The sequence below is a fragment of the Acartia tonsa genome, chromosome 12 (genome assembly GCF_053477335.1).
Source record: "Acartia tonsa isolate MP-2025a chromosome 12, ASM5347733v1, whole genome shotgun sequence".
NCBI lineage: Eukaryota > Metazoa > Arthropoda > Copepoda > Calanoida > Acartiidae > Acartia > Acartia tonsa.
The window spans coordinates 21,419,251-21,433,131 of record NC_137271.1 but is presented as its reverse complement, the minus strand read 5'-3'; the positions used below and the strand labels follow the sequence as shown (position 1 = coordinate 21,433,131).

At 33.7% G+C, this 13,881-nt stretch overlaps 2 protein-coding genes across 2 annotated transcripts; both read right to left on the bottom strand.

The window, feature by feature from the left end:
* Positions 1–381: 381 nt before the first annotated feature.
* On the bottom strand, positions 382–6,391 carry Spase25 (Signal peptidase complex subunit Spase25). Its single transcript, XM_080180297.1, has 7 exons — positions 5,857–6,391; positions 4,384–4,512; positions 3,895–3,970; positions 3,003–3,047; positions 2,651–2,726; positions 1,946–2,036; positions 382–1,768 (listed from the first exon to the last, which is right to left on the bottom strand). The coding sequence occupies exons 1-7, from the start codon at positions 6,022–6,024 to the stop codon at positions 1,703–1,705; spliced, it is 651 nt and encodes a 216-aa protein (XP_080036423.1). The 5' UTR covers positions 6,025–6,391; the 3' UTR covers positions 382–1,702.
* A 366-nt stretch (positions 6,392–6,757) lies between these two features.
* Positions 6,758–12,104, bottom strand: LOC145334713 (dehydrogenase/reductase SDR family member 7-like). Its single transcript, XM_080180296.1, has 10 exons — positions 11,948–12,104; positions 11,725–11,771; positions 11,400–11,455; positions 10,997–11,040; positions 10,356–10,458; positions 9,946–10,136; positions 9,406–9,518; positions 8,934–9,010; positions 7,562–7,698; positions 6,758–7,179 (listed from the first exon to the last, which is right to left on the bottom strand). The coding sequence occupies exons 1-10, from the start codon at positions 12,087–12,089 to the stop codon at positions 7,115–7,117; spliced, it is 975 nt and encodes a 324-aa protein (XP_080036422.1). The 5' UTR covers positions 12,090–12,104; the 3' UTR covers positions 6,758–7,114.
* Between the last annotated feature and the right edge of the window lie 1,777 nt (positions 12,105–13,881).

The window sequence follows — 13,881 nt, the reverse complement described above, 5'->3', positions numbered from 1 at the left end:
AGCGGCTAAAAGCTGTTGAAATGTAGACGGACAGCCATGGATATTACATACTAAAAATATGCTCCACAATGCTAGGATTGGTGTCAAGAAAAACAGAGAAGTAGCTTTAACAGCGGTTGGATGAATCTTAATTCTTCCATAGCGTTACGGACTGACGGGCGGACATACATATTACATACTGATTTACAGAGTAACTTCGCTACTTAACCACAAAATTAGAGTAGTAAAATAATTCACAAAATGGACAATTTCCTTTGAGTCAATAAATCTATCAGCTTCCAATTGTTGCTGAACAACAAATCTTAATTGAATTCTTATTGGATCTAATCTCTTATCCAAAACATTACTTAGAATTCTCGGCAAAATCATTTTATAACTATGTCTGAAAAACCATGAAAACAATAAGATACACTTTTTAATACGTTAAAATTAAATATACAACCTAAAATCTTTCAATTGAAAAAACGTGATGTTTAAGTTTGATTTTCTTATAACAAAATATTATTATGTACCTCATGTAATATTTTTTATCGCATCGTATTATAGACAGCTTTCCGTGAATATTAATATAGAAAAATTACCTATAAAGTTAGAACCAGTTTTATGAGCCCATTGGCCCGAAGGCCCATGCCCACAAAACTGGTATTAATTTTAAAATTCTTACTTTAATCTTCGTGGAAAATTGTCTGTAAATCAATGCTATGCATGATTTTACAAAATGACTAAGAACTGGTTTTATTCCAGCAGATATCAATCGGTTTCGAAGCAATAATGGAAAATCATTTATTATTCTATAATGAACCGCAGATTTTATGTACACCCAAAATTTTATACTCTACCACACAGGTAGAATTTAAAAGGGGGGGGGGGGGGGGCGAAAGTGACACTTTTTGAAACCAAAACTAAAAGTCAACAAAGGAACTCAACTAAAAAAAGAGTTACAGGTCTGAGATTTTGCATGGCAGTTGCTTTATAGGGGTAAAATATGGAACTGTGAAGAAACGGCGGCGCAACCGCCGAAAACCGCCGTTTCCCGCTGAAATTTTTTTTGCCTTTTTTCGGTGGTTTTCGGCGGTTGCGACGCCGTTTCTTCACAGTTCCATATTGTACCCCTATAAAGCAACTGCCATGCAAAATATCAGACCTGTAACTCTTTTTTTAAATGAGTTCCTTTGACTTTTAGTTTTGGTTTCAAAAAGTGTCACTTTCGCCCCCCCTCTTTATCATATAATGTCCTATCCCTTTAACCCCATTAAAACATACTAAGAACAACTGTAAGTCCTACTGATTAAGTACTTTGAAAAAATCATGAACAAAAACAAACACAAAAAAGTAAAATTATTATTTTACATAAAAATAAAGTAAAATAAATAGGTAACAATCATCAACTTTAAAGTGGTATAAATATAATAAATGCTTGGCATTAAATATTATGCAAAATGGAATGAAAATAATAATAAGAAAATTCGATTAGGAAAACCCCCGTTCTTATGTAAAAGTAAAACCCCTAAAAAGTGGTCTTTTCATTAGGTAGTAGGTATGTAACAAAACATAAAAAAATATTACCCATTTATAATAATGTATATTATATCTTAGAAATCTTAACTAAATAATATTAATGAAAAAATTAAACATTAGGTAAGGTATAAGGGTTGGAGAGGGAGCGGGAATTTTAGTTACAAAATTAAACACCAGGTGTCGATTATTTATCCTTCTTGCCAGACACAAGGGAGTTATGCATCTTCATAATCTGAGCCTCAACAAGGTCCTAAATAAATAGAACAAGATCAGATTCAATGAAAACTTATGCCTTTGCACTAAAATAAACTGAGCCGTTCAAATTCTCCATATCATGGAAGTAGACATAAGTCATGGAAAGGTTTAAGCCAATTTTTGTTCTTAAATTTAATTCTTGGGATGGTTTCAGGCTATATTTTGTGTTTACCTGGCAGACGACGCCATTGTCGTCGATAAAGTCGGCAACAGACTTTTTGAAACTTGTCTCCCGAGACTTTCCAGACTTACCATCAATCATTCTGAACAAGGAATATATACAGCTTTCCGCGGATATTAAAATGAAAAAAATTATTGGATTAAAAACAGTTTTGTTGGACCCGAGGGACCAAAAGCCAAAACTGGTAGGTACCAGATTATTTTTATGTTTTTATTCGTTGAAAATTGTCTGTAATTCAAAGCTATAATAATTTTTTTCAGTAGTGTTAAGCACCAGTTCTGTTATAGCGCGGATATTAATTGGTTTCGAAGCCATCAGATACATGATACAGGAATAATATTTCCATTGTTAGATCCTTAATCCTTTACTAAAGTACAGGATGTTTGTCTGTGTGTCTGTGTGTTTGTACCGAAGGATCTTGCTAACCGCTGAACCGATCGGGTTCTCCTTAACAGGGTAGCTTCTCATAGGTCCCGGGAAGGTTTATAACTATATTCTTGGGGGGTGGGACAACCCCCCCCCCCAAAAAAAAAAAGAAAAATCCCCACCAAAATTTTTTTTTTACTTTTTCTTTTAAAATCTAAAATAAGAAATTGGGTTATTAAATTCGACTCTTTTCTCCTCAAATGCCCCTAGAGGCCTCTAGTGGCGTAGCCGCTAGTCGTTAAATATAATACTTGAAAATATCCTTTTTACCTCACTGTAACTTCGTAGATGTCATCATACTTCTTCATTTTGGAAGCAACCTCCCACCGACTATCGGGTTCCATACCTTTAAATCAGATAATTTCAAGGGATAGGTCAAAGGATAATAAATTGAGGTACAACCCCAATGATGATAGAAAAAATTACCCCCTGTAGATTAGATTATTGATTAAAAAGTTTGGACTCTAATAGTATAAAACCAACCAATCACTATTCAATAAATATACCCAAAGCTTTTGAACAGACGAATAAGAAAATGTAGTTTAAAAACTATGGGCACCAGTGTTTTTAGTTTTACAGTACAATGTAATGGGTTAGGAAAGAAATAAAATACATATTTAACCTGCGGGGTCCTTCTGCATCACCACAACAAAGATTCCTTTCTCCTGCAAATTTATTATTAACTTATTTACCAATTCATTTTTTATTGAGTACCTAGACATTTCATATCTATAATACAAAGTAGCTTGATATCTGTCCTTCTGAAACTTAAGATCTCAGTATTGGTAACCACTGAACCGATCGGATTCTACTCTTCAGGGTTTATTATACCTATTGGTCCTGTGGTGGTCTTAAGCTATTTTCTTGGGGGGTGGGACACCCCCAACCCCCCAAAAATGAAATTTCCCACCCTAAAAAAAAATTGGGGGGGGGGGAAGTATACAAAGTAGAACGATGTCTGTCTGTTTGTAGCAAAGGATCTCCCTAACCTAACTAGAGGCTAGGGGCGAAGCCACTAGTTCTTTTATATTAAGAAGTACCTAAGCTTTTTTGTCTGTAGTGAAGGATCTCAAAAACTGCTGAGCCGATATGGTTCTCCTTTACATTAAAGCATCTTTTAGGTCAAGTAAAGGTTTAAAACTATTTTAGGGGAGTGTATCTCCATCCTACAAATTTTTTTTACTTATCTTTTTTAAAACTTAAATTGAAAATAGTGGAATTCATTTCTCCCAATACAACTTTGTACTAAACAGGGATCTCAAGGGATTAGACAGTGAAAGATAAATTGATGGACATCCACAATGAAAATACACAAAATTAACCTGACTTAGATTAAAGTAAGAAAAGTTTTGACACTTCTAGCTTCAACTAACCTATCAAAATTGATAATAGCACGCAAATATTTTAGGCTTATCATGAGAAACGTCTTTATTAAACTTCAGATACCAAACTAATTTCCAGTCCAATGTCCCCTCTTGCACTGGAACTAAAATACTATAAGTTTATAAATTCCTTAAAAGTAGTGTATAGAGTGAGGACACCCATGAGGAAGAAATATCCGCCCACACATCCGATCAGAACTGGTTTTGACTAAAATATAAAATAAAACATATGCATAGGGTATATGTAATATAAAGTAGAATGATGTCTGCCTGTCCGTCTGAAGCTTAAACTCTCGAAAACCGCTGAACCGACAAGGTTTTAAGGAATATTATTGTATCTTAGGGAACTGTGTTGATTTTAATCTATTCACCCCTCACTAAAAATTTTACGTGAATAATGGACTCTGCATTTTACAAATTTCATAGTCCGTCGGTATGATGAAGAAATAAGTTGAAAATAAGGGGTAGGACACTTTTTTTTACATCATGCCTAACGTCTGTAACAAGCTGACCTCCTTAACTAAAACACAGAAAACTATCCACCTCCATAATTTTCAATTTACTTCAAATTAGGGAGAGATGGGTATGTACATATGTTTAATATATAAATGGCTACAATACCTGTGGGAAGGGAAAGAAGAAGTCCCATACCAGAGCAAATCCTGCAATAAACACCGCCAGACCACAAATGGCCAACCGACCATCCCTGAGGGCGTGATTCTCACTGTATGGCAGTGTTTTGGTCATCACCTGAAACGGTTTTTTTATAACGAAGCTTTCTATAATTTAAGTCGATATGTCTGTCCGAAACTATAATCTTATTTAAGCATGATAGAATTTTCCTTCAAACTTTGCATGATGATTCCTATAAGATTAGTGCAATTTAAACGGTAACAGCAACTTTTAAATTGTTACCAGAAACTACAACATATGTCTTTTTAAAACATACCTACACTTTTTTGACAACAACTTTTTTTTGTAATATAATTATCCTATTCATCTGATTTTTGGAATAATAATTCTTAGGACAACAATGGACCATATTATAAGCAAGGCAAGAGTTATTGTTCGTTTGTCCTTCCTTCTGATTTTAGAACGTCTCTTTCATGGATGTTCTCAATTCTCATCCTTGTTTAAATAAAAAAATTTCATATAAAGGTAATTAAAGGTGTGTCTTTCTATCTGAATACTTACGTCTGAAGATCTTAAAAAACGATTGGCAAATCAAATCAGCTTTATTCTAGTGCGTGACATATTTAAGGTAAAAAATAGAGCTATTCTCTGTGTGTTAAATTATAGTTACATTTACAAGTAGCAAAGTACAAAAATCATGGATGGACAAACGGAAAAGAGACTAGGTATAGAGTAGATGTTCAGTGGCAATAACAAAAGATAAAGGAAAAAACACAAAATCTTTTGCATTAAAATATCTTTTATGCATGGCAGATAGACAAGAGGACAAATTAAGTTGTACTTTTAGAAGATGACTTATGAAGATTTAATTGCAGAATTTATTGTCTTATTTTTATAAAATTTAAATGCATGTAATATACACATATTAACATAAAATCAGGGAGAAAAAATCAAATAAAAAATAATTATGAAGAAAAATATTGTTGATGGTAAATGTAAAAGATTAAGTTAAGATGAAACTTTAGGGCTTCTCTCTCTCTCTCATATAAAACTTTAATTAAGATGAAACATGGACAATTGTGTTCACAAGCGGCGCAGTATTAACAAGGTAGTAAATAAATAGTTGTAGGAATTTTACAGAAAATTGCAATAAAATATCACCCAACTTCCCTTGTTGCCAATACCTAAAAAATTCTGGCAATTACCCCAAAGAAGTTGTGTACTGATCGCGTTCCCCTTATTTTCAAAATAAAAAATTTAATTGAATTGAAAGGGGTGGGTTGATATTTTTAATTTGTTTGTTTTTATCACTTTAGGTCATATTAGGTTAGGATACATTAGTAATGAATAGCCCCGTAGGGTTAGAGTCTCTGCAAGTGTTAAGCCGCCCTGATTTTCAATTTATTTTTAAAATAAGAAAGGCGGAGAGTGTTTGGGAAAGCATCAAAATGTCCATCTCACCTCTGTAATGACGTCATCCAGGGCATTCTTAACGGCAACGCCGTCCCATTTATACACCTTGACCGGCTCAACAGCTGCTGGGGTAGCATTCACCTTGCTCTTAGATGACAACATATTTATTCTGAAAATTTTGGTACATTTTTTTATCAAGAATATAAATAAATACATAAAGATTTACAATTTCAAGGCATAGTTCTTATAAGAGTATTTTGTAAAAAAAAATATAGGTACCTAGGTATATAAAAAAGTATTTCAGGTTGGTATTTTTTAAATGGTAAAATCATAAAAAAAAATATCTAACTTCATTGCTTTCCGATAATACATTTTGTAGTACTAGTACCTTAATCCATTTAAACTACTTCGTTGGATTGTTTATAAACATACAAGCATAAAATAATAATACATTTATCAATAATATTTAAAAATTGAGTATTAGTAAAAAGTAAATTACAATGACTAGTAGGTAGATATTTTAAGTATTAAAACTTTTATAGTTAGGTAGGTAAATATTTACATATCACAAATTAAAGTTAACAATGGCACAGGGTGCCGGAGCCGTATAATTTTGATGCGGCTCCGGCTCCAGCTCCGGCTCCTACCTTAAAATTAATATATATATTTTTTTTCATTATTGAATTTGATAAAATAAAATAAATAATATACAATATTTTGCTTTTATTTGATTAAAGCTATATAAAAGTAGAAGGATGTGTGTCTATTTGTTAAGTAACAATAGTTTTTCAGTTTATTATATGGAAATAGACCGTTGCCCAATTATAATATTACTTTAAAAAATCATTTTTAGCTAGTCCGGAGCCGGAGCCGTTTTTAACGAAAAATACGGCTCCGGATCCGGCTCCGGATCCGGCTCCGGCTCCACCAAAAATGTTGCTGCTCCCGGCTCCCGGCTCCGGCTCCGGAACACTGCAATGGCATTATCCTTCAAAACATTACGGACAAAATGTAAACCCCCTTTGATTCCAGCCATACTGAAAAATCATACATAGTATCTTAATACAGACAATTTTCTACGAATTTCCAATAAAAATCATAAAATCAATAACAGTTTTGTTATTTCGTGCCTTTGGCACCTTGGGTCTAACAAAATAGGTTTTAATCTTAGAATTTCTTATTTTAATATCCACAGAAAGCTGTCGATAATACGATGCAAAAATTAAATGAGGGTGTTTTGTGGTCTACTAAGCGTTTAAAGGGATTTAGACTTTTACTTAAGCTCTTTGTTATTGAACTGTTGTCATTATTTATATTTATCCGATTCCATTGCGTTTCTTGAATCTCGTACTTTGGCCAAGAATTTGGGACCTAAAAAAACATAGGTAAAATATCTTCAAATTTATTGAATTGTCCAAGACGTCCAAGGGTAGGATTAAAGGGGTGTTTACGCCCCATCAAACTTTGAAACCCCTCTTCTTACCCCCCTCAAAAAAAGCTTGGACGTCCCTGAATTGACATATTGGATCAAAGCAATGTTTAACAAAATTTTAAAAACTATATTTTCTATATTAGGAAAGTAGATAATAACCTTTAATTTCAATGAAAAGCCATGAATTTAAAAAAAAGGCAGACAGGTAAAACTATGTTTTTTTAAATTTTCGTATCCGCGGAAAACTGGCAAAAATCACACAAGAAATGCAGTAAATAGTAGATTTTTTACAGACCCAGAAAACGGAAAGCAAATTCTTACCCAAAAATTTCTGGAAGACCCATTTAGATACAGAAGGCATGTACTGACTGGCGTACATTAGTGGCAAAACAGGCTTGAAACAAATCCAAGATTCTGGCAAATTATTGGCAATTGCCACACAGCTTAACTCAGCACATCTGTAAGTTTAACAAGGTTTTCATGAACACTGATGCCTTTTTGAAATTAAAAAAAATTAAAGAAGCAAACGGACAGACACACATTTTAGGGACCATCAATTCGGAGAATGAGATCCCCAAAAGTATATATAAATGACGAGAAAGTATTGAAAAATTAAACACATAACTCGGGATGGTCTTGGGCTATTTTTTCTGCACTTCCCTACCACTTCAATCGTAGACCCCCTAGATTTTAGGGGCGCAGTCGCTAGTTATATATAAGCAGTTGCTTATATAGATAAAAGGGTGGGTTTTAATGCAACCATCTCAAGAATTACTCATGAAAAATTTCAGATCGAAATTCGAATTCTAAGTGCCATTTAATCATTAACCCTTACAGATCGGGCCCCTATTCCCACCTTAATATCTCGGCTTCTGTTAGAGATAAAGACGTAAAATTTTTTTTTTCTGGTGGTTCATTTGTATTTTTAGCGGCCAGCCGCTAAATTTTAAAACAGCTGTAGAGCGGCCAATTTTGCAGCTAGGATGACCAAATTTTAGGACGAACTTTTATTTTTCATAACAAAAAAATTACTTTTTCTGATCATCGCCGAAAAACGGCAAATAACGGAAACCGCCATTTTCGGCGGTTACGGCGGTAAAACGGCGGTTGGCGGCGCCAATTAATATTTTTATCTGTTTATTGTTGCTCAAGAATTTACCAAAAAAATTTATAGGTCTCTAGCTGTAATAGAAGCCACGATATTCATGATATATGTCTGTAGTAAAAGCCGGACAAAAATCGGTCATAAAGTCGGTCAGGGTGCGGTCAAACGGTCATAACAACACTTTTCTCATAAGGTCATTGATATCTCAGTATTCACAAAAAAAATTAGGTTTCTACCTTATACACAAAAGTCATAATATAGAAATTAAGATTTATTTAGATTTTTTTTTAAATTTTGGTGCTACCCAACCGACTTTGACCGGACACCACGACCGACACAGACCAGATATCCTAATAAAATAAACTCTTGCCGACGCATAATTACTAAACTTAAAAAGTCATGAAGTCACAGCTCTCCATCTTACCTACAAAAAAAAATGACATTGAAAAACTAGAGGGGGGGGGGGTCAAGATCTGTAAGGGTTAATTAGGAGATAGTTGCATTACTCCCCCCCCCCCCCTTATTTATTTGTGTTGCGAGTAGAAGCTCTTACGTCAGTCGGATGTTAGCTAAACAAATAGCACTTACCTTTCCGCTGTCATTCTCTTATCCGCAGCTGTCATAGATTCGCCAAAGGATTCATCTGGCTTCTCAGTAGCTGCAACCTGTTTTAATAATGTATTAACAACAACAAGGATAATTTCTCCAGAAAAGGGCAGCAATTAACATTTTATTAAAATATCTTTCAATTCAACAATTTTTGAGTGAGTGTCGGAAGAGTGGTTTATGTTAACAAAAGTTGATTGGGGAAGGGAGGGTGAGAAGAACAATAAGCACTCTTCTTGTACAGTCCACCCTCTCCATCCCGCTATTATTGAGCTATTAAAGAAAGAATTGCAAGAGAAAATTATTTTACACAATGCCCTATCCCTGTATATCTGCATAAAAAAAAAAAACAAGGATGACAACTTGAACATGCATAAATATAGATATCTTAAATGGCAGCCGAAATAATTCAATAACTCTTATAACAAACCGACGGACACAAAAGTGATTATACCTGCAGCAGGTCAGAAAATGTAGGACCTGGGCACAACATGGTGATGTTGATTCCACTCCCAACCTTCTCATTTCTCAAACTCTCAAAATATCCGTGAACAGCATGCTTGGAACCTTAAAATATTTGACGATTGAAGACATTTTATTTTCATGATACCTAATGTATAATTACTTAATAAATTTTAAGGACTTGATTAAAAAGAAGCCTCGCTTAATATATTGCATATAACACTGTACTATATTGTTCTAGGAATAAGCACTCTAAAATGAATTGGATAGTTATATCACATAAAAAAAATTGTTGTGAAAAAAAAAGTAAAAAATCAGCATATTTTAATAGACGTAGTAATGACTTTCTGGTAACGATTATATAGTTGCTATTATTAAAAATCGTACCTAACTGTTAAAGGAATCATCATGCAAAGTTTGAAATAGATAGACCAATTCTAACATGTCTAAATTAAGGAAAAGAGCTAAACGTTACGGATGGACTGACTGGCCCTAATTATACCTAGAAAAGATTCGATTTAAAAAAGCTTACCTGTATAGCTACCAGAGAAGGGGGCACCAGCTTTGCCCGCAGAACTGGACATAACCGCAATATGTCCGCTCTTTTTATCGGTCATGTGTGGTATGACCACCCTGGACAAAGCAACCACAGAGAAAACATTTAACTCAAAGAGATCTCTGTCTACTTGTAGGTCAGTATGCTCCCATCTGGCTCTCTGAGATCTAAAAATAAGTTGATAAGTAATAGGTATTATTTTTATTAGAATCAAATCTTGTCAGCTGTCACAAGACATTGGGGCAGAATGGTTCCATCAGATTTTTTCAATTTTTTTTATGGGATACAGGATTCTTCTATGGAAGTTTATCAACAGTTTGGTATGGTATTAACAATGTGTACTAATCCTTAAATTAAATCATGATTAAAACTGTGCATATTGTTACCTGCCAGCATTTAGAATAAGGATATCCAGTTTACCAAACGTCTGCAGCACCTGATCAAATGCAGGTTTCAAGGCTCCTGTATCACAAACATCGAGTGGCAGAACTATAAAAAGATTCATGTTTTTTTGACAAGAACAATAAACGTTAAGATTTTGAAAAATTTTCTTGGTGATATCCTTTCATGAAAGTAACAGGATGTCCGACTGTCGATGTGTAGCTTAAGATCTCGCTTTCTGCTAAACCGATATGACTCTCATTTTCAGTGAAGCTTCTTATAGGTACGGGAAAATATTTCGAGAAAGTATCTTAATGTTATCCATCCTTATTATAAGTGACAGGATATGATTTCAGACTGTCTGACTGTGTATGTCTGTAGCTCAAGATCTGGCCAACTGCTTAACCGATTTGGCTATCTTCTACAGTGAAATAGGTACGGGAAAGTTTATTAGTGTACCTACACCCTAATATGAGAAATCGCCCATAGAAAAAAATTATAACCCCCAGAAAAAAAAGTTGAAAATGAAAGGAGAACTCAAACAACACGCCCCACCCGCCTTATTTTTATCAAAATAAAAATCAGTGGCCTCTAGCTCAAGGGGCGTTGTCGATGGGTAATTATAAAGAGCTAAGAAACTACTTACCCATAATATTTTCCTTTTGTGCGCCTTGTTTCACACAGAGGTCCCTTAAAATAAAGTTTCCAGTCACTTGTTTATCAAAAATAGAAACCTCTAGGGGCAATTGGGGGGTTGGTAAAAAAAAAATTTCGAGAGGGGGGGGGGGTAATTTTTTTCTAGTGGTGATTTCTCTTGGGAGGTTGGTGGTACCATCCCCCAAAATATTCATAAACCTTCCTAGGACTAATGGGAAGCTACATTCTAAAGGAGAACCATATTGGTTCAGCAGTTAGTGAGATCCTTCCATACAGACACACACATATACAGAGATACAGTTCCTTTATTTTAGGAATAACACATAAATGTATAATTTACAAAGGTACCTATGTATCATTTAGAATGAAAATTGAAATGGTATTAGCTTTACCTTACTATATTTAACATATTTTCTCGTCTTGCGCTTATGATAACTTTCGCTCCATTCTATAAAAAACATTCATAACATTGAAATTAACCTTTGGATTCCTATAATCTAAGTTTGTAATTAATGTTTTTTTTACATAAACCTATGTTGGTTTGATAATTTCAATTACTAAGTTTAAAAACTTGTTCAAACATTAATAAACCCTCAATTATGTATTTGTACAATACATTTCTATCTTATAATATTCAGATACATCAATATAAACTTTGCTTTTAATAGATGTAGACTTGTTAATTCTAAATTTGTATCATAAAATGAAGCTGCTAACCTTAGTGGCTTCTATTGCGACTGCTTTACCAATTCCTGTACTTGCACCTAAAATACAATACCTATATTAGTTATTTACTGCATAGTATTATATACAGCTTTCCAGTAAAATTATAAGATTATTTCCTGTTTTGTTACCGTTACGGACGGACAGATAAAAGGAGCTAAAAGATGCTTCGCTACCTACTATATGAGAATTTCAAACTAAATCATGGGAAACCCACCTGTAACCCAAACAGTTTTTCCTTGGTAAAAATCTTTCAGATTTTGCCCATATTTCTCGGAATAGATGGTCGTCATATCAGCGTCATAATTCAAGACAAAATATATAAACAATGCCAGAAATATGAGAAATATGAATAACATTTTTGTGAATGTATAATATCTGAAAACACAAAATAAAGTTTTAAAAGTAAATAACAGCATTTTTATAGCTTGAAAAAAATGAGAATTAAAGATTTTATTTGATGTAGAAAAAACGAAAGTGGTAACTTTAAATAAATCTTTTTAATAAAGAAACCTTTTATAGGATAAAAAATAGAATTTATTTCAAAATATGAGAAAAACATCTGTAACTTCCTTAGAAAACACCGCAGCTTCGTAAAATGCAGACAGACATCTAGTCCACGTAAGAGGTATAAGGATAAATCATAACAACTGGAACGCGGCAAGTGCGCACAATTTCTAATACAAATGTCGTCTTTCGTAGGATTTTAAATAAGGAAATTAATAATAATCGTTTTATTATTACTTGGATCTTACACCAGATAATCATAAAGTGAAACTTATAGCTTGTTAAAATAGCGATTTTCTTATCAACCCCCTGTACCCCATCCCCCTCCAACGGGATGAATCCGAACTGACCAACAAATTGTGACCATGACAGCAACATAAATTGACGATAACTTTTCCCTTCTCATATTATCCACGTATATCCATTTCAATGATATTTTTTAACAGGGATCTTAGTCGGTTATTATTATAACTTTTGCACCAAAGCTCCCTATAAACTTCTAAATCGTAAGACTGTTTTGTCTTCATTCGAAAGGTTATAGGGCATTGGATATTGCGAAACTACAGGTTTATGGCACCCGCAGAGGTTAAGGCAAAACGAGAAAAAAATCAATTTATTTCAAAATTATAGGGGGCCGTAGAGTGCTCAGTATTCTGGTCAATAGTTAAATAACCATTAATTGAGTAGAAAATAAAAGAATTTGATAAATGCAATAAATCCATATATTTTACAAATTTACTTCAGGGATCATTAAGGATAAGACAAAGGAAGATAAAATGGTATACATCTCCAATGCAATGATGACAAACAAGATGTTTTCTTCAATATATTGAAATTATTGGTTGAATAGGTTGAACCCTACAGGTTTGAAACTAACCTATCAAATATCCATAATAGTTATTTCTCGCATCGTATTATAAACAGCTTACCGCGGATATAGTATGTACAATTATAAGATTAAAACCAGTTTATTTAGCCCCGAGGTGCCGAAGGCACCGCCTAAATTTTTTTAAATCTTATGATTGTACAATTACATTTTTATATTCGTAGAAAGCTGGATATAATACAATGCTACACATAGTTTTTTCGTATGGATGAGAACCGGTTCTTATCCACCGGATCCGAATGAATGCGAGAAAAGTGCCTAAAGTTTTTGATCCAACAAACAAGATAACTTGTTATAAAACTTTGGGTGCCAGTTTAATTTGCAGTCCACTGCCTCCGATCCCTAATTTTACTTGTATTTTTTAAAAGCGAAGTTTTTCTATAATTAGGGTCGGTCCAACCGTCCGTCCGTCCGTCCGAGACAGATAGCTTTTATTCGTTTATTTAGGCATGTTAGAATTGCCCTATCGATTTCAAACTTTGCATGGTGATTCCTGTATACGTTAGGTACGATTTAGAAAGCGTAGCAACTCTATAATCATTACTAGAATGTCCGTACGTCCATTTTAAACATGTTGATTTTTCTACTTTTTGACAACAAATTTTTGTATGTTAAAATTATCCGATTCTCCTGATTTTTTAAAAATTGATTCCTATTACAACAAGATACAATGTTATATCGAAGCATCTCTATATACAAGTCCCAAAAATGTAAGTATGTCCTTAAACAGTATCATCTATTTATGCAGGTTTGCAACA